General features: G+C 41.6%; 2 protein-coding genes and 1 non-coding gene across 17 annotated transcripts in view; all 3 read left to right on the top strand.

The window, feature by feature from the left end:
* ZNF354B (zinc finger protein 354B) overlaps positions 1-11,750 on the top strand; it is a 55,730-nt gene extending 43,980 nt beyond the window's left edge. For 2 of the 9 annotated variants that reach the window (XR_010112152.1, XR_010112149.1), the window contains 3 exons: positions 4,990-6,799; positions 7,916-8,035; positions 9,923-11,750. Coding sequence is in view for 2 of the 9 variants with exons in the window: in XM_063604331.1 (XP_063460401.1) it covers positions 4,990-6,572 (1,583 nt within the window). In the remaining 7 variants the exon portion in view is untranslated. Of the gene's footprint in view, positions 1-4,989 lie in introns of all 9 variants that reach the window. The other 7 variants (XR_010112154.1, XR_010112153.1, XR_010112150.1 and 4 more) reach the window with 4 other exon arrangements.
* Positions 6,996-7,160, top strand: LOC112440008 (U1 spliceosomal RNA). The gene has a single exon (XR_003028218.1). It is a non-coding gene; the product is annotated as a U1 spliceosomal RNA (small nuclear RNA).
* A 3,000-nt stretch (positions 11,751-14,750) lies between the features above and the next one.
* The window catches only part of ZFP2 (ZFP2 zinc finger protein), a 41,369-nt gene continuing 30,861 nt past the window's right edge, over positions 14,751-25,258 (top strand). For 5 of the 7 annotated variants that reach the window (XM_055112894.2, XM_034961157.3, XM_034961153.3 and 2 more), the window contains exon 1: positions 14,763-18,260. Coding sequence is in view for 1 of the 7 variants with exons in the window: in XM_055112895.1 (XP_054968870.1) it covers positions 18,057-18,260 (204 nt within the window). In the remaining 6 variants the exon portion in view is untranslated. Of the gene's footprint in view, positions 20,953-25,258 lie in introns of all 7 variants that reach the window. The other 2 variants (XM_055112895.1, XM_055112892.2) reach the window with 2 other exon arrangements.

The following is a 25,258-nucleotide window of genomic DNA, read 5'->3' on the forward strand; positions in this document are numbered from 1 at the left end:
CATGAGATGAGGAGATTGGAGATGGGTAGCTGCTGCCAACTAATATTAATTTCACTTGACTGGCCAGGCCTTCCCCTAGAAGCTACAAGCCTTCATATAGTTTCCAGAGTTTCAAAATAGTTGTATCAGACAGATTCTGACACCTCAGTTGTCTAGGTGGATAGATAGAACCTTGGTGCTTCCTACTCTACCATCTTCCCTGACATCTACTTTTTCTTTTACCTTACATTTATTTTGCACTTTTGGCATTTTCTGTCTTTAAGTATGTAAGTAGTATGCCACCATCTGGAGTTCTGATGGGGAGGTGCTACTGATGTCTATTGGGTAGTATGCTGAGGGTGAGGTCTTGCATAAAAGTCACAGTTAGGCCGGGCGCGGTGGCTCACGCCTGTAATCCCAGCACTTTGGGAGGCCAAGGCGGGCGGATCACGAGGTCAGGAGATCGAGACCATCTTGGCCAACACGGTGAAACCCCGTCTCTACTAAAAATACAAAAAAAAATTAGCCAGGCGTGGTGGCGGGCGCCTGTAGTCTCAGCTACTTGGGAGGCTGAGGCAGGAGAATGGTGTGAACCCGGGAGGCGGAGCTTGCAGTGAGCCGAGATTATGCCACTGTGCTCCAGCCTGGGCAACAGAGCGAGACTCCGTCTCAAAAAAAAAAAAAAAAAGTTACAGTTATGAAGTTAATTCTTATCATTTGGGGAAGAGATTTTGATAGGTTGCTTGTCACACATCCATCATTATCTTCAGCTACCCAGAAGGCTTTGTTTGATATTTACTCTTTAAATGTACATTTTATGGCACTTAACCTCGGTGCCCATTTAGGTCTCTTCCAAGTATACTTTCCTTTCTTTCCTGTTCTAAAGCCTTTTAAAATAAACTTCCACTCTTGCTCTGAAAAGAAATAAACATACATTTTGTCATTTGATAAATGTTTAAATTTTCCACTTGGAGGTTTTTTTGTTTGTTTTGTTTTGTTTTGTTTTTTTGAGATGGAGTTTTGCTCTTGTTACCCAGGCTGGAGTGCAGTGGCACAATCTCGGCTCACTGCAACCTTTGTCTCTTGGGTTCAAATTATTCTCTGCCTTAGCCTCCCAAGTAGCTGGGATTATAGGCATGCACCACCACACCTGGCTAATTTTGTGTTTTTAGTAGAGACGGGGTTTCACCATATTGGTCAGGCTGGTCTCGAACTCCTGACTTCAAATGATGCACCCGCCTCGGCCTCCCAAAGTGCTGGGATTACGGGTGTGAGCCACCACACCCGGCTGAAAGTATGTTTTTAAAGTATATATTTTTTAGGACCTTGTTGTTTGTGTGTGCTGCTTTTTTTTTTGAACTGGAGTCTCACTCTGTTGCCCAGGCTGGAGTGCAGTGGTGCCATCTCGGCTCACTTCAGCCTCTGCCTCCCAGGTTCAAGCGATTCTCCTGCGTCAGCCTCCCGAGTAGCTGGGATTACAGGCATGTGCCACCACACCCAGCTAATTTTTGTGTTTAGTAGAGATGGGGTTTCACCATGTTGGCTAGGCTGGTCTCAAACTCCTGACCTTAAGAGATCTCCCTGCCTCGGCCTCCCGAAGTGCTAGGATTACAGACGGGAGCCGCTGTGCCCAGCCTGTGTGCTGATTTCTTTGCAGAAACCAGAGTTGTTTTTGTTTTTGTTTTTTGAGATGGAGTCTTGCTCAGCTGCCCAGGCTGGAGTGCAGAGGCCCAATCTCAGCTCAATCTGAAATCAACGTTTCCTGGGTTCAAGCCATTCTCCCGTCTCAGCCTCCTGAGTAGCTGGGATTACAGGCACCCGCCATCATGCCCAGCTAATTTTTGTATTTTAGAAGAGAGTGGGTTTCACCATGTTGATTGGGATGGTCTTGAACTCCTGACCTCCTGTGATCTGCCCGTCTCAGCCTCCCAAAGTGCTAGGATTACAGGTGTGAGCCGCCGTGCCTGGCCCAGAAACCAGAGTTTTTAAATTGCAGCTTTCTTAGTAGGTATGGGCTATAAAAGGAAAAAGATTAACCCACTCACTCCTGTTACAAGGAAGGACAGAAAGTGGAAGAAAACTTCATTTTTAGTTTTGTTATGGAAAAGTTCGAGTATATATAAAAGTAGAGAGAATAGGCTGGGCGTGGTGGCTCAAGCCTGTAATCCCAGCACTTTGAGAGGCCAAGGTGGGTGGATCACGAGGTCAGGAGATTGAGACCATCCTGGCTAACACGGCAAAACCCCGTCTCTACTAAAAATACAAAAATTAGCTGGGCGTGGTGGCATGTGCCTGTAGTCCCAGCTACTTGGGAGGCTGAGGCAGGAGAATGGTGTGAACCCGGGAGGTGGAGGTTGCAGTGAGCTGAGATCACGTCACTGCACTTCAGCCTGGGCGACAGAGCGAGACTCCGTCTCAAAATAAATAAACAAAAAAGTAGAATAATATAATGACTTCCCATGTATTCGTCATCCAATTTCTCTTTTTCCTTTTCTTTTTTTTTTTTAGACGGGGTCTCACTCTGTTGCCAGGCTTGAGTGCAGTGGCACGATCTTGGCTCACTGCAACCTCTGCCTTTTGGGTTCAAGTGATTCTCCTGCCTCAGCCTCTTGAATAGCTGGGAGTGTAGGGGCACGCCACCACACCCAGCTAACTTTTGTATTTTTAGTAGAGATGGGGTTTCACTGTGTTGGCCAGGATGGTCTCGATCTCCTGACCTTGTGATCTGCCCACCTCAGCCTCCGAAAGTTTTGGGATTACAGGTGTGAGCCACTGCACCCGGCCTCTTTTTTTTTTTTTTTTTTTTTTTTTTAAAGACAGGGTCTCTTATTTTGTCACCCTGGCTGGAGTGGAATTAGATAATCATGGCTTATTGTAGCCTCCTGGGCTCAAGTGATCCTCCTGCCTCAGCCTTTTATGTAGCTAGGACTGCAGACGAGTGCCACTATGCCCAGCTAATTTATTTTGTTTGTTTTAGAGATGGGATCTTACTGTATTGCCCAGGCTGATCTCGAACTCCTAGGCTCAAGGGATCCTCTTGTCTTGGCCTCCCAAATTGCTGGGATTAAAGGGAGGAGCCACTGTACCTGTACCCAGCCCATCACCCAATTTCAGTAGTTGTCAACTCATGGTCATTTTTTTTTTTTTTTTTTTTTTTGAGATGGAGTTGCACTCTTGTTGCCCAGGCTGGACTGCAGTGGTGTGATCTTGGCTCACTGCAACCTCTGCCCCCAGGGTTCAAGTGATTCTCCTGCCTCAGCCTCCCTAGTCACTAGCATTACAGGCGCCCGCCACCAAGTCCAGCTAATTTTTGTTATTTTTAGTAGAGACAGGGTTTCGCCATATTGGCCAGGCTGGTCTCAAACTCCTGACCTCAGGTGATCCACCTGCCTCAGCCTCCCAAAGTGCTGGGGTTACAGGTGTGAGCCAGCACGCTCGGCCAACTCAAGATCATTTTTGTTTCATCTGTTCCAGTGATTATCTACCAGGACTGATTCTGTCATTTGTCAATGTCTTGAAAGATTTTTGCTTGTCGCAAGCCTGGAGGGAGGAATTGTGAGGGGCAGGTGCTACTGATGTCTGTTGGGTGGAGATCAAATATGCTGCTAAACATTCCACAATGCACAGGGCAGCCCACACTATCCACACAACTAAAAAATCAGCCCAAAATGTCATCTGAGGTTGAGAAATCCTTATCTGTATCTTGTCTTAATGCACTGACATTTTTATAATGTTATTACATCCAAGAATAGGAGAGGTGATTATTTGTTCAGATATACTTTAATGTCATTCATCTGATATACTTTAATGTCATTCAAGACTGGTATAAAATTTCCCTTATATAGGTTTTTCATATTACTTGTAAATTTACTGTGATTCTTAGTATAAATGAAGGCTATTGATTTTAATGTGTCAATTTTATATCCAGCTACTTCAGTGAGTGAGTTTTATCATTCATTCTCTGGACTGTTTTTTTGAGATGGAGTCTCGCTCTGTCACCCAGGTGCAATCTCGGCTCACTGCAGCCTCCACCTCCCAGGTTCAAGCAATTCTCCTGCCTCCGCCTCCCGAGTAGCTAGGATTACAGGCGTGCACCACAATGCCCAGCTAATTTTTGTATTTTTAGTAGAGATGGGGTTTCACTGTGTTGGCCAGGATGGTCTCAATCCATTCTCTGGACTTTTTAATATTATCTGCAAATAGAGGTAGTTTTACTTTCTCTTTACTCATATCTAATTGATTTATATTGCCTGATTGCATTGGTTAATATGTCTAGTACAGTGTTAAATTGCAGGGAAAATAATGGGTGTCTTTGCCTTGTTCTTCAGCATAGCAGAAATACCTCTAGTGTATTTAATAGATACTAGCTTTAGGACAAAGGTCTATGTATTTTATTATGTTGAGGAAGTATCCCTCAGTTCATTTTTGCTTGAGTGTGTTTATTGTCTGTGGTGCTGAATTTTGCTGAATATTTTCTCAGCATCTCTAGGTGTGTATTATTCCTTACTTAAATGCATTTAATGTACTACAATAAGTGCTATAATAAGGGGGAGTGAGTTGTTGGAACTCAAAGTTAGGAAAAGGTACACAGAGGAGTTAACATTTGAACTGAATCTGAAGGATACAAAGGAGTTCAGAATGTAGGAAAAGGAGGGAAGACATTCAGGAGTATAAATAATTACAGGAATGGGGTAATTTATGAGTCCATCATAGGCTTTGGGTACTAGATTATATTTCCTAAATTCATATGCCTCCTCCTCCTCTGATCCTTCTGCTCCATTCTCTTGGTCACTCTTACACACTCACCCGCCTTAACTGAGTTTGTTTTATTCATTTGTTCACTTATCAGTTCAGCTGTCATCCATTATTTTATATAGTGTTTTTTAGAATTTTATCCTCTTTTAGTCATATAGCAAACCCTTATTGAGATACCATTAATCCCTTCTACACATTTAGTCTCAGCCAATCACATGAATCATGGGCTATTGCTTTCTTTTTTTATTTTTTCAGGATGTAAGAGCACACCTAAAATGACAAAGTCAACTCAAACTCAGGATTCATTTCAGGAGCAGATAAGGAAAAGATTGAAAAGGGATGAACCCTGGAACTTCATATCAGAAAGATCCTGCATATATGAAGAGAAATTAAAGAAACCGCAGGACAAAAATGAAAATTTACAAATAATTTCAGTTGCCCATACAAAAATCCTGACTGTAGATAGAAGCCATAAAAATGTTGAATTTGGCCAAAACTTCTACCTGAAATCAGTCTTCATTAAGCAACAGAGATTTGCTAAAGAAAAAACTCCATCAAAATGTGAAATACAAAGAAATAGTTTCAAGCAGAATTCAAATTTACTTAACCAATCAAAAATGAAAACAGCAGAGAAACGCTATAAATGCAGTACATGTGAAAAAGCCTTCATTCACAATTCATCCCTTCGTAAACATCAGAAAAACCACACTGGAGAAAAATTATTTAAATGTAAAGAATGTTTAAAAGCTTTCAGCCAAAGTTCTGCTCTTATTCAACATCAAAGAACTCATACAGGAGAGAAACCCTATATATGTAAAGAATGTGGGAAAGCCTTCAGCCATAGTGCATCCCTTTGTAAGCATTTAAGGACCCATACTGTGGAGAAATGCTATAGATGTAAAGAATGTGGTAAATCCTTCAGTCGAAGGTCTGGGCTTTTTATACATCAAAAAATCCATGCTCAGGAAAATCCCCATAAATACAATCCAGGTAGGAAGGCATCCAGTTACAGCACATCCCTTTCTGGAAGTCAGAAAATTCATCTCAGAAAGAAGTCCTACTTATGTAATGAATGTGGCAACACCTTTAAGTCTAGCTCATCCCTTCGTTATCATCAGAGAATTCACACTGGAGAGAAGCCTTTTAAATGTAGTGAATGTGGGAGAGCCTTCAGCCAGAGTGCCTCTCTTATCCAACATGAAAGAATTCACACCGGAGAAAAGCCCTATAGATGCAATGAATGTGGGAAAGGCTTTACTTCTATTTCACGACTTAATAGACACCGAATCATTCATACTGGAGAGAAGTTTTATAATTGTAATGAATGTGGTAAAGCCTTAAGCTCCCACTCAACACTTATTATTCATGAGCGAATTCATACTGGAGAAAAACCATGTAAATGTAAAGTATGTGGAAAAGCCTTCAGACAGAGTTCCGCTCTCATTCAACATCAGAGAATGCATACTGGAGAAAGACCCTATAAGTGTAACGAGTGTGGGAAAACATTCAGGTGTAACTCATCGCTTAGTAATCACCAGAGAATTCATACTGGAGAGAAACCATATCGATGTGAGGAATGTGGGATGTCTTTTGGCCAAAGTGCAGCTCTTATACAACATCAGAGGATTCATACAGGAGAAAAACCCTTTAAATGTAATACATGTGGAAAAACTTTTAGACAAAGCTCATCACGTATTGCACATCAAAGAATTCATACTGGAGAGAAACCCTATGAATGTAATGCATGTGGGAAACTCTTCAGCCAGAGGTCATCCCTTACTAATCATTATAAAATTCACATTGAAGAGGACTCCTTAAAAGCCGATTTGCATGTGTGAAAGCCTTAAACCAAAACTCATCAGAGAATACATGCTTGAGAGTGATTTATTAAATATAATGAATATGAGAAAACTCTTAGTTCTCATCAGATACTAAGTTTTAAGAATAAACTTTAGCTATGTAATAACTTATGGGAAAAGCTTTTATACTTGTCACTCACTTTTTAAAATATCCCGAGACAGTTCACTGTTGCAGACATTGAAATTGGCCATTTGTAAGATAAAAGGTATGTTTATAAAATCTCTTTATATAATATATGCTATCTATGACATGCAAAAAAGAAAAGTCTGGGTGCTGAGGTGCTGAATTTTTCATTAGAAAAACATTTGTATAAGCTACTATTATATAAATATAAGCATATTTATTACAGCAAACATTTTAATAGCAAACAAAACAATTGATCTTAAAAATATATGCAATATATACTTACCTGGCAGGGAAGATTACCATGATCACGAAGGTGGTTTTCCCAGGGCAAGGCTTATCCATTGCACTCCAGATGTGCTGACCCCTTCAATTTCCCAAAATGTGGAAAACTCAACTGCATAATTTATGGTAGTGGGGGACTACATTCGCACTTTCTCCTGAAATATATATATATATATATATATATATATATATATATATGCAGTATTAGAGCAAAGGACCAATAAGAGATAAAAACTAACTGAACTACCTCTTAGTGTCTGGAATTTACCTTTTCCTGACTTACTGTCAAACTTCATGCATGGCTTTTATTAAAAAAGAAAAAATCTGTTCTCTTCTTTGTTGTAGTCATGCCCAAACAACATCTAATAGCCTCCCATATTTTCTATACATTTCCTAGTTTTGTTTTCAGAATTTTTTCTTTATTGTCTTGAAGTCATATTTATTATGAAACCATACTTGCTATGCTCTGAACAGTAATGTTAGATAGTTTAGGTTGAAGCATTTTGTTTGTTTGGGCGATCACTTCAAGGTTAAAGCTATTAATATTTTTTTAGTTGGCTGCAGATGAAATCCTAATTGTTTAAAGAGCCTATCACTTGTGACAGTCTTCAGAAGGAATCAGTTTATGAAATAAAAGTTTTTTTTCCTCGTGGGGTTTTAAAAGTTTCAGACTGCAAAGGAAATTCTTTAAAAATAATTGTAAATTTCAAAACTGATTTACTTAGAAATGTTTGTTTAAGCCTGAGTTTGGGCCAGATATTATCCTGAGCGCTAGAAATTGTATAGAAGAAAGAAACAGACCTTAAAGAAGTCATGAATTGAGTGGGTGGAGAAGAGGAGGTTAAAGGGAGTAAGCAAATCATGTGTTGGGGTTTTCACAGATAAATAGTTAAGCTGTGATGCTGTGTTGCAGAATACAAATGGAGAGATTTGCATGGGATGCAGAAATATGGAAGACTAACCAAGCAGACCAGGAGAGACCAGCAATAGTGTCCCAGAGACCATGATGTCTGAGCCCAGTTTTGGAAGAATAGTAGGTATTCTTCATGAAGTGAGATCCTGAATAGAGGGAGCCACATATGCAAAGGTGTAGGGTGGGTGGGTGACAGCATATTACATTTGTAGAGAATCTATAGGAAGTAATGAAAAAGAAAAGCTTGAGAAGAAGGCAGTGGCTAGGTAACAAAAGGTCTTACTTGCCAAACTAAGGAATTTGAGTTTTATTCTGAAATTTAGGGTACTAAGTAACGACTTTAAGTGATGGAAACTGTATTGCACGAATGTGTAGAGGATGAATTTAGGAGATTGAAGACTGCTGAACAGACTGAAGCCTAGAATTCAGCCTCCAGTGATGGGTGAAGGAGGCTCTAAGCTCAAGCAAGGATAGTCAGTGAAGAATATGTTGCACATGCTAATGTAGTAAGAATAGATAAGGCATAGTTTTTGCAATCAAATAATTGGGGAAGGTGATTGACACACAGGGTAGATTAACTTTACCTGGATGGATGGTGGTGTGATATGCCTTGTAGGCAATATAGGGGTAAACAGTTTGATTTTATACATGTTAAATGAGTCATCCAAACCCAAAAGGTCAATTTGAGCTGGATGGCTTGAGTTAGGAGTAATTAAGATATAGTTAGTGAAAAGCTTGGCACATGTAAATTGGCCATGAGAATGTATAGATTAGAATGAGAAAGGGATCGTGGATACAACCGAGGAAAACATCAATATACAAGAAGTAGATGAAGGAATTGTGCAAAGATGAAAAGGAATGGCCCTTTATGTAGGAGAAAAGGCAGAAGAGTGATGTCACTGAACCCAAGGGATAAATGAATCTCAGATGGGCAGTAGTGTCAGGTGCTATAAATGAAGTAATAAGGAGAGTAAATTGGTAAATGAGATAATTGTAGACTTTGGCAAGAGAAATTTCACTGAAGGAGGGTGAACAAGTAGGCTGTTGAAGACTATTTCAAATATAATTGAAGGGAAGAATGACTTAGGGACCATTTCTGGTTTAATAATGTATGCACATGTTGAGGGTAGATTAAAGAAGACATTGCTGGGAGGAACAACTTTTGTGAAATAAATTCGAGTCATAGCATAGGTGGAGGAATTAACCTTAACTTCAGGGAGGGAAAAGCCCACATAAAGAAGGGAATACAGATAAGTGATTTGGAGGTGAAGTAATTTTCTGCCTGCTGACTCATTTTCTCTAAGGAGAAAGACTTCATTTTTTAAGAGTCTCAATTTGGATATTTGAGTGCTTAATGATATTAAATTAATGAGTTTCAATCCTTGTCCTGGAGGTTTTTTGGGAAGTCAAGGCTCTTGAGTTTTATTTCCTACCCTTGTTTCTATAAGAAAGCTCCATGTTTGTCAGTTTCATGTATTTGATAGTTGTTATTTTTAATTATAAGGAAAAAATTTGCTGGTGAATTAAAGTTTGAAAACTACTCAGGGAGGGAGAGAAAATGCTTTTTAAAAAGTGGTAAATCTGAGGAGACTGGAAAGAAATGTCAGAGTTCAACAGGCATGTGGAGGTAGATGGAAAGGCATTCCAAATTGGAGAAAAGCTTGTGCAAGGCAAGGAGGCATGACGTGTTCATGGTATTATTGCAAATTGTATTTTAAAACTTCATTCCTGTTTGTTCCTAGTATATAGAAGTATAATTGGTTTTTGTATATTGACCTTGTATCCAGCAACCTAGCTAAATTCACTTATTTCTAATAGCTTGCTTGTAGATTTTTTTGGATATTTTACACATAACGATGATCTAAATAATTTCCATTCTGTTTCTCTTTTCCAATCATAATACATTTTATTTTTCTTACATTATAGCACTAGTACAGGCCAGTACATTGTTGAATAGAAATGATAAGTATATTTCTCTATTTAATATTATGTTAGCTTTCTTTCCAGGCTGGGCATGGTGGCTCACACCTGTAATCCCAGCACTTTGGGAGGCCAAGACAAGAGGATTGCTTGAGCCCAGGAAGGAGTTCGAGACCAGCCTGAGCAACAACAACAACAAAATTAGCCAGGCATAGTAGTGCACATCTGTAGTCCCAGCTACTTGGGAGGCTGAGGTAAGAGAATTGCTTGAGCTCAGGAGGTTGAGGCTGCAGTGAGCTGTGATCCCACCACTGCACTCCAGCTTGGGGAAAGAGCAAGACTCTGCCTCCCCCACATGCGCCTCCCAACCCCTGCCCCTGCCAAAAAATTGTTTGTGGATCCCTGTTATCAGAATAAGGACATTCCCTCATATTCCTAGTGTGATGTGAGTTTTTATCATAAAAGGGAGTAGTATTTTGTCATGTCCATTTTCTGCATTGGTTGAAATGATCATTTTGTTTTTCTCTTCATTCTTTTAATAGATAATTGTTTGAATTTTGGTGTTAACCAATGTTTCATTCCTGAAATAAATTCTACTTGGTCATGATATATCATCATGTATGTGTATATGTATATAAGATCAGGTTTCTTCCTTAGTAAACAGAAGCCTGATGAAGTGCCCAACGTTGTGTTCTAAGAACTTAGAGCAAAAGGAAATTATCCAAGTCTCAAGGAAAGATGTAATAATACATGGAAATGAGGTACTCTTGGAAGGCAAGGCCCAGGAGCAAAAGGCTCAGAGGAAGAATAAATCTAGCATTTGTAGGGACCTGTAGGGAGACTGGCTTTGCTGGTGTAGAGGGCTCCTGGTAGGATAAAATAAAAATATTTGAAATGAAAGCTACAGTTACCCTGTCAGAGACTTTGAATGCTGTCTAAGACTGTAGGAGTTTGGATATGATGATGGACATATTAATTCACTATATTTCTGAGGAGCAAATGACCAATTTGAGACTATTTTAGGAAGAATTATCTGATAGAATAGATGATTCAAAGATTATTTGATCATTTCTGATTATGATCAAATGATTCAAAGATTATTTGATCATTGAGAAACTGAAGGACTGATTGTTGGGAGTAGGTCTTTGGGCGAGTCTGTGAGAAGAGTTCTTAATGAGAACTAAAAAGGTTATTTCTGTTCTTGGTGTCCGAAACTGTTCTGGTATTTTGCCAAATACTACAGATAGTAAAATTCTTAATTAAAGCTGACATGGTTATATTTTTAAAAATTTAGGTGCAATTAGTCTTTCAAGATCAGAAGATATTTAGTTAGTATCATAGTTCAGTCTGTTCCAAGCTGTAAAGTCAGTTATTTCAGTAATGTAATTTCTAAGATCTATAAAAAATGAAAATATTTTATTTTCTTATATAACTTTCTGTGAGAGCATTGAACAGTCAAGAAACTTGTATGTTTTCCAGCCCCCATTCTGCTTCAAGTTACATGGTGTCTAGCCTTTTCAGCTCTAGAAATTCTACATTATTATGTAATATCCTGCTTTATGGGTCTTGGTGGTATATGGTATAGATCAACTCAAAATTTAAAATTTTCATCGTATGAATTTTTGTGTAGAGATTTCAAGATGAGTTGATCTGAGAACAAAAAGAACTCCAAAGAAATCTTACTATTTTCCTGTTGGTATATATTGTTCAATAAAACACTATATTGGTATATATTGTTCAATAAAACACTATATTGGTATATATTGTTCAATAAAATAATTATGTATTACGAATTAAATTTTCAACCTAAAAATCAGATTATTCCAGGAAGATGGAACAGACAGATGTACCTTTCCTTATTTATCCCGTACATCTGAAACCTTGTATATTATAAATAAACATAAGACTCTGGTGATTCTTTTTTTTTTTTTCCTTCAAGACGGTCTTGTTCGTTCCCAGGCTGGAATGCAATGATGTGATCACGGCTCACTGCAGTCTTGACCTCCCAGGCCCAAGTGATCCTCCCACGCCAGCCTCCAAAATAGCTGGGACCACAGTCCTGTACCATGCACCACTGTGCCTGGCTATTTTTTTTTGTAGGGGTGGGTTTCCCTATGTTTCCCAGGCTCCAACTCCTGGGTTCAAGTGATCCTTCTGCCTTGGCCTCCCAAAGTGCTGGGATACAGGTGTGAGCCACCATGCCTGGCCAGTGGTGATTCTTTTTGCCTCATATATCCCAGACTTGGAGCTGAAGAAGATGGAAAACCCAGAAACACCAACAGAGACCCACCAAAAAAGGAAGCTCTAAGAAAAGTCTACTGTCTCTACCCAAAGGACCAGGAATTGGGCAGTCTAGCAAGACAGAAAACTTTAGACAGCCACTCTACTTTGGTCACACAACCAGATAAAGCTGCTCCCATGACTATACACACCAGCAAAAGCCAAGTGGGAAGTCTAAACTTCTGCCCTTGTAAGGATGAAAAGAAGGCTCATAAAACCCCTGCTGGGTGGTATCAGAGAGTGCCAAGAGCTAGGTTATTCATCCACACTGGCTGGTAATGAGCACCTGCCCCATGCCAGCAATAATAGCGGGGACCATGTGCAGAAAGGGCTGCTATCCCCACCCAGTAGGAAGAAGGCATCATTCCCCTTTTCTGGTAGGTTGATGTTAAGTGGAGGCCTAGTGCAGAGTAAGACCATTTACCCCTGCCCAGCAGTAATCAGACCACATTCCAACCCCACAGTGTCATTGGAGGCTACGTAGGGAGCAGGAATAAGTCACACTTAATACCTCCCAACCATAGTTATATCAGTGTAGGCCTAGTAAGCTCCCAGAAATTTCACCCACACAAGTAAAATGGAGACCCTTATGTGGTATCTAGATATGTCAAATGAGGAACATGAGCTGCTAGTCCACCTGGTCAAATAAGATTCAGAGTTTCATAACATAATACTAAAAATGTTCAAGTTTCAACAAAAAATCATGTCAAGATCCAGGAAGATCACTTGAGTGAAAAATGACAATCAGTAGATACTAACAAGTTAATGATAGACATGTTAGAATTATCTGACAAAGATTTTTAAGTAGCCATCATAAACATGTTTCAATGAGCAATTATGAAAATGTTTGAAATAAAAAGACTCTCAGCAAAGAAGTGAGAAAGAAAAAATGGAAATTTTAGGCTGGGCGTGGTGGATCATGCTTGTAATCTAGCACTTTGGGAGGCTGAGGCGGGCAGACCATGGGGTCAGGAGTTCGAGACCAGCCTGGCCAATATGGTGGAACTCTGTCTCTACTAAAAATACAAAAATTAGCTGGGCGTGGTGGTGCGCACCTGTAGTCCCAGCTACTCGGGAGGCTGATGCAGAAGAATCACTTGAACCCGGGAGGCAGAGGTTGCAGTGGGCCAAGATGGTGCCACTGCACTCCAGCCTGGGCAACAGAGCAAGACTCTGTCTCAAAAAAAAAAACAAAAAACAAAAAAAAAAACCACGGAAATTTTAGAACTAAAATACAGTAACCAAAAATTTTAAAATTCACTGCATAGGCACAGCAGCAGAACTGAGAGGACAGAGGAAAGTATCAGTGGATTTAAAGATAAAGTAGAATTTACTCAGTCTTAAATACAGAGAGAAAACAGACTGGAAGAAAAGCAGAGACTCAGGAATCTGTAGAATTGTAATAAAAGATCTAACAATATAATCAGAGTTCAGGGGAGAGAGAGAAGAAAAAGTGGGCCTAGAAAATCTTTGAAATATTAATGGCTGAAAATTCCCAAGTTTAGCAATAGGTATGAACCTATACATTCAAGAAGCTGAGCAAACCTCTAGAAGCATGAATCCAAGGAGTCCACACCAAAACATATCACAGTTCAACTTCGGAAAACTAAAAGAAAATCTGGAGGCTAGGCTGGGCTTGGTGGCTCACGCCTGTAATCCCAGCACTTTGGGAGGCTGAGGCGGGCAGATCACAAGGTCAGGAGATCGAGACCATCCTGGCTAACACGGTGAAACCCTGTCTACTAAAAATACAAAAAATTAGCTGGGCGTGGTGGCGGGCGCCTGTAGTCCCAGCTACTCGGGAGGCTGAGGCAGGAGAATGGTGTGAACCTGGGAGGTGGAGCTTGCAGTGAGCCGAGATTGCGCCAGTGCACTCCAGCCTGGGGGACAGAGTGAGACACTGTCTCAAAAACAAAAAAACAAACAAAAAAAAACACTGGAGGCTAGAGAGAAAAATCACAGTTTACCTATAGGGATAAAAATCTAATGAAAACAGATTTTTCACTAGAAACGACAGAGGCACAACATTTTTCAAGTACTGAAGTAAAATAAGTTTTAACCCAGGGAAATGACATCGGCAGAATAGGAAGCCCTAGTCCCTTGTTCTCCCGCAGAGACATCAGCTAAACATCAAACTACAAATTGCTTTTGTGAGAATTCTAGACACTAAGAGGTTGTAGCACGCCAGGTGAGTGCAAAGACAGAGACACATCAAAATGGTAGAAAATTTTTGACATTTTACCCACCCTAGCCACTCCCACTGCCTAGCGTGGCAAGGTGTGATCAGGAAAAAAAACACTCAGCTGCCAGTTTTTCCCTCAGGAGGGAAGAAGAGTGGGCTGTGCATCCAGTGTTTTAGCTTTTCATGGTGCTTTCCAAGGGCATGGTTTGTCTCATGAGACTCAGAGTACTGACTGGAATTAGTTTGGATGCTAGATTGGGGGCTGCTGAGAACAAAGGTGAGCACTGGAGCTTGTTACATCACCAGAGAGACTGTAATACTGCAAACAGCAAGGGGAACAAGAGGTTACAATCTCTAAAGAAGAAGCAGGCAAAAACCTCATTCTGTGCACAAGCCCAGAGAAGTAGCATCCCCAGAAAAACTTTGAGACAATCCCAGAATCTCTAGTTGTGCTAAATGATGACGGTCTTCTTTTATACAAAGCCAATCCTTAGAGACTGCTGGAGGGGACTGTTTTTTTCAAGTGGCCAAATCTCAACAAAAGATCACAAGGCTGTAAAGAAAGAGTGAAACACTTCCCAATAAAAAGAAACTAACCTCCAGAAACCAACCCTAAAGAAATGGAGATCTGGCCGGGTAAGGTGGCTCATGCTTATAATCCCAGCACTTCAGAAGGCTGAGGCGGGGGGATCACTTGAGGTCAGCAGTTTGAGACCAGCCTGGCCAACATGGTGAAACCCCATCTCTACTAAAAATATGTGAATTATCCACGTGTAGTGGTGGGCGTCTGTAGTCCCACCTAGGTGGGAGGCTGAGGCACAATCCCTTGAACCTGGGAAGTGGAGGTTGCAGTGAGCTAAGATCACACCACCGCACTGTAGCCTGGGTGACAGACTCTTGTCTCAAAAAGATGCTAAAGGGAATTCTTTAAATTGAAAGGTAATAACATGAAACTATGAAAATATAAAGACTCTGGTAAAAAATACATAGATACAGAATCCCTTAGTATTGTAATGTTTGAACATAAACCATTTTTAAGCCTGCTGTAGAATTTGAAAGAAAAAAGCAAAGCTAGGCCAGGCGCAGTGGCTCACGCCTGTAATCCCAACACTTTAGGAGGCTGAGGCAAGTGGATCACTTGAGGTCAGGAGTTCGAGACCAGCCTGACCAACATGGTGAAACCCTGTCTCTACTAAAAATACAAAAATTATCCGAGCACAGTGGCTAGTGCCTGTAATCCCAGCTACTCAGGTGAGGTAGAATCGCTTGAACTTGGGAGGCGGAGGTTGCAGCGAGCCGAGATTGCGTCCAGCCTGGACAACAAAGCGACAGACTCTCAAAAAACAACAACAACAGCAACAAAGCTGGGCATGGTGGCATGTGCCTGTAATCTCAGCACTTTCGGAGGCTGAGGTGGGAGGATCACTTGAGGCCAGGAGTTCGATACCAGTCTGGGCAACATAGGTAGATCCTGTCTCTACGAAACATTTTAAAAAATTAAAAACTGACTGCTATAACTTTTTGGTAGATTAGCCCTTTTATCATTATGTAATTTTCCTGTCTCAATTTTCTTTGTCTACAAAGTCCACATTATCTGATATTAATACAGTAGACCACTTCAGTGCCTTTGACATTGAACTCATGGGATTCTGGGTGACCAGGGTCATTGTCCAATATCAAAAGAACATTCAAGGGCAGTCCCTTACTGGCAAGGTACTTCGTGATTTCACGGACAAAAGCATTAGTGGAACCAGTCCAGAAAAAGTTTCTCATTGTCCAGGCCTTTTGGTTGTGTGCCCAAGAACAGAAAGTTCATACTTAACCTTTTCCCTCCAAGGCTTGGAGGTTAGCAGCATTGTACATAACAGCAGTTCTGATCATAAGCCCGACTACATTTGCACAAAACAGTAGAGAGACTCCATTCCTTCCTACCTTTATTTTTTGTAAAGACAGCATCTCGCCATGTTGCCCAGGCTGTCCTGGAACTTGCGGTCTTGAGTGATCCCCTGACTTCGGCCTCCCAGGGTGCTGGGATTACAGGCATGAGCCACTGTACCCAGCCTGGCCTTTACCTTTCTTACAGCTCTCTGGGATTTGGCATTATTTCAGGTTTGCCAAGAAAATAACATCCATCTGTTTCCAAGATTTAAAATGTTGCTGGTGTGTCCTTACTTGTTTTTCCTGACCTTGTGAATTAACAAGTTTTCAAACAATCTGTTACATTTGCTTTTAGTGGTACAGAGGAGGCAAAATACATTTTTCTTGCGCATCCTATGTTGGTGGCTGAGACCCCTAAGACAAAAGACAAATTAACAAGAGCAAAACATACAAGTTTCTTTAATACAAGTTTTACATGACACAGCAGCCTACATAAGGAAATGAAGTCCCAAAGAAACAGTTAAAGTTGTGTATTTTTATGCTAAATTTGATGAAGTCACAGAGAAATATAAATGGACAAAGGATATGATCTAATAGTAATACACTGGGGGCAACTTAGCAAGGCCTGTTTGTTCAAGAGTTTTCTTTGTGACTGTGTGTCTTCAGCAATAAAGATGTTACTTTCCTCCAGGTATAGAGAGTGCAAATCTCACATGAGAATCTTATGACCTGCTTCAGGGGACGTTAGGAAATTCTTCCTAGGTTTTACAACCTGCTTCGTGGGAGATGTGTGGAAAAGTCCTTCCTGTTTTTGCTGTTTTCTCAAATGATGAGGTGCCATATTTTGGCAGTGTGTGTGTGTCCTGAACTATATCAGTACGTGTTAGGAGGGAACAAAATTAGATGTGTTCTACCCAATCTGCCTTCTTTTCTTCTTTACTGTATGCTTTGAAGGCTGCAAAATTTCCTCTAAATATTCCCTTTACCTAAATCTTTTCTAAAAAGTTTCTAGTCTTTTAAAAAATGTTTAGCTTAATTACATTGTCAAAGAATATGGTCTTGTGTGATACCAATTGCTTGAAATGTGTTGAGGCTACTTTACAGACTAGTATGAGATCATTTCTTAAATGAATATATGCTTTTCCATGTGTTTTCTTCAGTTTTGGGGTGGAGTAGTCTACATGTCTATTCATTAACATAAAACTAATTTTGCTTTTCAAATATTTCATATCTATAGTGACCTTTTTGTCAGCTTTTCTATTAGTTATTGAGAAGGTAGGTTAAAAACTCTGAGGCCAGGGTGGTGGCTGACGCCTATAATCCCAGCATTTTGGGAGGCCAAGGCAGGAGCGTTGCTTGAGCCCAGAAGTTTGAGACCAGCTTGGGCAACAGAGTAAGATCCCATCTGTACAAAAAAGAAAGAAAACAAAATTAAAAATGGGTTCTGCCCATGTTTGCTTTATGTATTTTGTATCTTATGTTATTAAATACATAAAAGTTTAAAATATTTTATTTGCTGGTAAATTAATGCCTTTTTTTTTTTTTAAAGACACTCTCTTGCTCTTGTCACCCAGGCTGGAGTGAGGTGGCGCAATATCAGCTCACTGCAACCTCTGCCTCTCAGGTTCAAGTGATTTTCTTGTCTCAGCCTCCCGAGTAGCTGGGACTACAGGTGCCCGCCACCACGCCTGGCTAATTTTTTTTGTATTTTTAGTAGAGACAGGGTTTCACCATGTTAGCCAGGCTGGTCTTGAATTCCTGACCTCAGGTGATTCACCCACCCGCCTCCCAAAGTGCTGAGATTGCAGGCCTGGCCAGAGAGACGACTTTAGCCGGGGTAAGGGGCCGCCTGGGAACCCCGCGTCCCGCCTGGACACACCGATGACCTGCAGCGGCCACACCGTGGGCCACCTCAGCTGGCCACTGGCACAGCCTTGCCCTCTGGGGCCCCGTTCTCGCACACGCCGACGGCCTGGCCGCACTGCAGCCCCGCAGCCTTGTGGGAAATGTAGTCTGGCGCTCCGGGCTGTAAGCGCCGGTCGCGGCTGTGTGGGTCGCCGCTGCTCCCGCTCCTGCTGGGAGAGGGTGAGTGCGGGGCCGGTGGCGGGGGCGCGCGCCATCCGTGAGTCTTGTAGGCCCCCGCAGGAGGAGCTCAGGATTGCGGGGCGAGGCCCCAGCTTCCTGAGGGTTGAGGGGCGGGCCCGCAGCAGATGGGCCGGGGGTGCGGCCTCACTGCGCCTGTGGAGCGCCGGGCCTCCAGCTCCAGGTGCGTTCCCTCTTCCCCAGGAGCTGGCGGCGCGAGCACACTGGCAGCTGAGTGTCCTTCGGCGCTGTCCTGGGCAGGCGCCGAGGTGGAATCACAGCCCCGGAGCAGCGGGGATGGGGGCTCGAACAAGGGCCACGCCGGCCACCACGGGTCAGGGAGGGGCCCAAGGTTCCAAGAGTCGCTCGGACCCGGGTTCCTCCCTGGCTTTCCCCAGCCGCGCGCAGCTTTGTCCCGGGACACGCTGCGACCGTGGAGCGAACCTAACCCGCGGACATCCCGGGGATTCTGGGCCAGAGGCTGGGTCTCCCTGTGCAGCATCTGCCCTTTGTGTAAACCGGGTCTCCGGACCCGCCCTCTGGTTCTCATTCCGAGAGCGCTGGCATGGGCTCCCCTCCCATCTCACAATAAGAACGGGGAGGCCAACCTGGTGCAGGTTTCGACCTCGGGGAATCTTTTTTTTTTTTTTTCCTTAAGCGATTTCACTGTAGCACAACTAGAAAATTGAGATTAAAACAATCATTCAAAATCTATCTCCATCTGCATGGCAGCGTGGATATGTGTATAAGCATAGAAACACTTTGTACTTTGTTTTTAAACAGAAATATGAATATTAGCAGCTTTTTCTCCATCTATCTTTTAAAACTGAGTCATGAGATGCATTTGGTAAGGGGTTTGAAGTGTACAAATCTTAAGCCTTGTAATTTTTTACTGGCCTAAACACCCAATGAAGATAGAGAATACACCTGAAAAAAACATTGGAATATGTTAACATCGTCTGCTTATACCAGATTTTAAATACAGCTACGTCGTCATTTTAATGAGCGTGAGGGAAAGTATGGATGTGTCGTATTGAATCCTCTCCTTAGGTTTTTGTGTTAGGGTTTTCTTTTTTTTTTTTTTTTTCAGTATTATAAACAGTATAGGCCATCTGGCTACGTACATCTTTGCATTTTGTCTTATTCTATAAATCTCTTAAAGTGAAATTTCTAGGTCCAGGGTAAAGTAAGGATTTTGATACCTCCTGTCTGTTGCAGTTTATATAAACACTTGCAGTGTAAGAGTGCCAGATTTACCCACACCAACTGTGAATGTTAGCATTCTCTTGAACTTCTGAGAGGTGCAAAAGATAGGATTGTTTACATTTGCATTTTGAACACTAATGAATATTTTCACGCAGTTTGCATTTTGTATTTTAATTTTGTATCTGATACATAAGCATGTTTCCTGACTGTGCAGAAACGTCACAGGTTCTTATGGTCACACATGAAAACCTTTTCTTCACGTTTGGGTGTTTGACATCACTGGCAGAGAAGCTGTCTGTCCCACGAGATTACAAAAATGTTTGTAGTTTCTCTTAGTACTTTCATTTTTTGTGTACATTTTTATTTTTTTCCAAATGGTAAGCCTTTGTTACAAGTTACTTAGTAATTTTTTCTTTGTTGATATGAAATGTCACTTATTTCATATCTTGAATGAAATATATATATACGCACACATATATAAATACATGTGTATTTGAACCATTTAGGTTGGTAGAATTTTAATTTGTTCCATTGATGCTTTTCCCTGTTCGGCTATAACATCCATGATTGCGGAGAGTTTATCTGTTTTATTTACAGCTGTATCCACCCCTACCCCATGCAATGGTGCCTAGTATACAGTTGGTGGTCAACAATGTATCTGGTAAATAAGTCAGTAATATTGTGTTCCAATTCTTGTAGCTTTATGAATACTGGTGGGCAAGTTGTCTCTCATCAGTATTCTTTTTTAAAAAAGTCTTAGTTATTGTAACACACAACTTAAATATTTTTTCCATAATTAGTGAACTTCTTTTTTTTTTTATTGAGACGGAGTCTTGCTCTGTCACCCAGGCTAGAGTGCAGTGGTGTGATCTCGACACTGCAACCTCTACCTCCCCGGTTCAAGTGATTCTCCTGCCTCAGACTCCTGAGTGGCTGGGATTACAGGCGCCCACCACCACTCTCTAATTTTTGTATTTTTGGTAGAGACAGGATTTTGCCATTTTGGCCAGGCTGGTCTCGAACTCCTGGCCTCAAGTGATCCACCCACCTTGGCCTCCCAAAGTGCTGGGATTACAGGCGTGAGCCACCGTGCATGGCCCATATTAACTGTAAAATATTGTTACTTAGGCATAACTTGGCTGGGAATGTGTTAAGTTTATGAATTAAAGAAATGACATCCTGGTATATTGAGACATATTGTGCAAGAATATGTCATGTCTCTCTGTCTTTCGTCTTTGTATAGCTAAATAGGCATAATGAAGTGAACTTAATACATGAAAATCATTTTCTTTATGTAGCTACTATCCAGGTCTTATTTAGTTTATTTATAGGTATTTTCATTGTTGCTGTTGCAGGAGTCTTGTTTCTCATGGCTTCTTTCCCTTCGCTCAGCTCTGCCTCCTTTGGCTTCTGTCCCTCCCCAAGGAAGAACCCCACAGGAAGGAAGGAGAAGGCAATGGCTGCTTGGCCTCTGCCATTGGGAGCTCGGGTGAGCTCATTTTTCCCTCTCAAACCTCCCCCTTCCTCCTGTACTGCATGTGGGCCTCACTGCTCAGGACAGGGTTATTGAAATAGCAGAATGCTGGATATTTTTCACAAAGCCCCCTCTGTGTTCCTGACCTCTGTTCCTAGCTGCCACTTACTCAGCTGGATACCCTGGCCTGCTGTGTTCTTGGTGCTGTTCAAGGGTCAGAAAGGGAAAAAAGTTATATGCAAGCCGGTGCTGGTGCTTATAGGGCTTATGGGCTCTCAGGGATCATAAAAGAGGGCACATCTGCATGGTATACAGTCATAATTGCACCTGAATATGGTAATAAGAACAAGGGTGGTTAGGGACCCAGTTTATCCGTATTCCAAGCTTGAGTGAAGGGGAGGATCAGGGTGGTGGCCAGGAGAAGTAGGTAGTGTTTGCCCATCTCAGGGGTTGGGAAGGGATAACTGGAGAGGATTTGTTATAAGGGAGTCAGTGTGTCCAGAGTTTAAATCCCAACTCTACCATTTAATAGCTACATTGTCTTGGCAAGAGGCTTGGCTTTCCTGAAACATTATTTTCTCGTGGTCGTAATAGGAATTACAGCATTACCTGTCTGCCATATAGGTGACATTATGAAGAATGTCACCTGGCTGATTTCATTTAATAGTAATAGCTACTTCATAGGTCTGTTGAAAGTTCAAATAAAATAATAAAAGTAAAAAATGCCTGGCGTGGCTCCTGGAATGTTGAAGTTATTCAGTAAGTTGTAGGCATTCTTAGTATCATCCCAGCCAAGAGCCTGTGTATAGACTTTTAGAGGTGGACTGAAGGGGGCAGTGACTGATAGTGAGAAATGCTCTGCTGGAGTAGAAGAAATCGGATAAAAATTTTAGGACCAAGTGTCGGGAAGGAGGAGTTTGTGTGTTTGGCAGGGTGGTGGCCATGGGGGTGGAGGTCAGTCTGAGGAATTTTGATAAGGGAGTTCGCACAATCAAAACTTTTCTAGGAAAAAGTAGTGTCCGTGAGATGGAGGGAAGCATGGAGCTGGGATAGTAGGTGAGGATTCCAGGCTTCTCTGAAAAAGAAAATAAGGCATCAGAAGACTTGGCCCTAACTTTTTTTTTTTTAAGGTTAAACTTACTTAGCCTTGTTGTCTGGAATACTGAAGACTTAACGGCATTTTCTCTTCTCATAAAAGTATATATTAGGGGTCGTTGATTTATTAGGATCACTTGTTTATTTATTAGAGACCAGTTTAAAGAAAGCTTTGTGGAGGCAAGTATAAACTGTTGTGATTTCCATTTGTACTGCTTTCTTCAGTATTATCAAACTCAGTTATAAAAGGCAAAATAACTTTTAAAATGGGGGTATTGGACAAAGGGAGTTTCTGGAAGAGGGAAATGTTGAAAGGGGAAGCATTCAGAAGATTTTGGTTGATGACTGTTGTGGTTTGGTTGTCAGTAACCTACATTTTAATGTATGTAGCCAAAATAGTGTTAATTTTTAAATCAGCTTTTTCTGAGGCACAGTTTAATAAAATAACCCAATTTAAGCATAGAATTCATTGAGTTTTGACAAATTTATGCACCAACATAGCCACCACCTCAGTCAAGGTACAGAACTTTTGCATCACCCCAGTGTCCTCGTGCCACTTCTACTCCACGTCCCCCACCCCAGCCAGTGTCCTTGTGCCACTTCTACTCCACGTCCCCCACCCCAGCCAGACAGTGTCCTCGTGCCACTTCTACTCCACGTCCCCCTCCCCAGCCAGTGTCCTTGTGCCACTTCTACTCCACGTCCCCCACCCCAGCCAGACAGTGTCCTCATGCCACTTCTACTCCACGTCCCCCACCCCAGCCAGACAGTGTCCTCGTGCCACTTCTACTCCACGTCCCCCACCCCAGCCAGTGTCCTTGTGCCACTTCTATTCCACGTCCCCCACCCCAGCCAGATAGTGTCCTCGTGCCACTTCTACTCCACGTCCCCCACCCCAGCCAGTGTCCTTGTGCCACTTCTATTCCACGTCCCCCACCCCAGCCAGACAGTGTCCTCGTGCCACTTCTACTCCACGTCCCCCACCCCAGACAGTGTCCTCGTGCCACTTCTACTCCACGTCCCCCATCCCAGCCAGACAGTGTCCTCGTGCCACTTCTACTCCACGTCCCCCACCCCAGCCAGACAGTGTCCTCGTGCCACTTCTACTCCACGTCCCCCACCCCAGCCAGACAGTGTCCTCGTGCCACTTCTACTCCACGTCCCCCACCCCAGGAAGTCACTGGTTTGATTTCTGTCCCTACAGTATTGCCCTTTGTAGAACTTCATGTCAATGAAATCAAACAGTATATATTATGCCTGGCTTTTTCTGCTCAACGTAATGTTTTTCAGGTCTTTACATGATATTGTGTGTAGTAATAGTTTGTTCCTTTTTGTCTTAAGTAGTACACAGTTGAATATACCACCTTTTGTTCATTCACTTGTGACAGACATTTCAAGTTGTTTCCTGTTTTTAGCTATTATGAATAAAACTGCTCTGTACATTCATGTATGAGTCTTTTTGTGGATATATACTTTAATTTCTCTTGGGTAAATACCTAGGTCAAATGTACATTTGACTTTGTAACAAACAGCTAAACTGTTTTCCAAAGTATATGTACCATTGTACATTCCCTCCTGCAGTATTTGAGAATTCCAGTCGCTCTACATGCTCTTCCATACTTGGTGTATCCATTTCCAAGAGCTGCTGTAATAAAGTGCCACAAATTGAGTGGCTCGAAACAATAGAAATTTATTGTCTCACAGTTTTGGAGGCCAGAAGTCTGAAATGAAGGCATTTGCAGGGTGGGGGAATCCTTGCTCTCTGAAACTGGTGGGGGAATCCTTCCTTTCCTCTTCCTAGCTTCCAGCTTCTGGTGGTTTGCTGGCACTCTTTGGTGTTCCTTGGTTCATGGCTGCATCGCTCTAATCCTTACCTCCTTTGTCATCTGATGTTATCCTTATGTGTTCATGTCTTCAAATAGCCATTTTTCTTATAAGGATACCAGTCATATTTGAGACAACCTGTTTTCAGATGAGGTCCTATTGCAAGGTACTAGAAGCTGGGACTTCAACATACCTTTTTTGGGGGACACAGTTCATAACACTAGGTATTATAAGCTTTTTAAATTTCAGTTATTTTCAAGGGTGGAAAATGCTATCTTGTGGTTTTTTGGTTTGTTTTTTTTTTAACTTTTATTATGAAATAATTTCAGACTTTAAAAACTGCTGCAAGGCCGGGCACGGTGGCTCATGCCTGTAAACCCAGCACTTTGGGAGGCCACGGCAGGTGGATCAGTTGAGGTCAGGAGTTCGAGACCAGCCTGGCCAACATGGTGAAACCCCGTCTCTACTAAAAATACAAAAAATGAACCGGGCGTGGTGGCACACACCTGTAATCCCAGCTACTCAGGAGGCTGAGGTGGGAGAATCGTTGGAACCCAGGAAGCGGAGGTTGCAGTGACGTGAGATCACTCCACTGCACTCCAGCCTGGGAGACAGAGTGAGATAACAACAAATGCTGCAAAAATAAAACAATTTCTGGATAGTCTTCATCTGAATTAACATTTTGCCATTTTTCTCTTCCTGTATACACACACATGTTTATGTATATGTATGTGTATATATATTTCTGAACCATTTGAGAATAAATTACAGACATGCCCATTTCACTCTAAGTGTCTGTGTGTGCTTTCTATTATCATACGTAACAAAAATACAGTTATCAACATGAGGAAAACTTACATCGATACAATACTATTAGCCAAACTCCAAACCTTACTTGCATTTTGCCACCTGTCCTACAACTGTCCTTTATCTGGTGCAGAATCCAATCCACATCACACATTGTATTTAGCTGTCGTATCTCCTTGGTCTCCTTTTATCTAGAATAGTTCATTATTGATCTTCAATGACTTGGATACTTTTGAAGAGTACAGGCCAATTATTTCATAGAATGATCCTCAATGTGGGTTTGTTTGATGTTTGCTGATAATTTGATTCAGATTGTGATGAATTAAAATTTGAATGGCTGATACAGTCTTCAGAATTCAAAAATAAGCATTCACTTAAAATAAATCTTCTTCCTATTCTTGTCTCCAAGCTCCCTATTATCTCTCCTCATAAAAAGGTAATGATTCTCATTTCTTATGTAGCTTTCCAGAGATGACTACAAAAGCCCATAAAAGTATGTATTTTCCCAATTTTTAATCCAGTTGATAACAGATAATATTTACTCAGGAGTCTGCACCTGTTCTATTTTTAGCTATTTTGCATTTCACAATATATC

The sequence above is a fragment of the Pan paniscus genome, chromosome 4, assembly GCF_029289425.2.
Source record: "Pan paniscus chromosome 4, NHGRI_mPanPan1-v2.0_pri, whole genome shotgun sequence".
Taxonomy (NCBI): domain Eukaryota; kingdom Metazoa; phylum Chordata; class Mammalia; order Primates; family Hominidae; genus Pan; species Pan paniscus.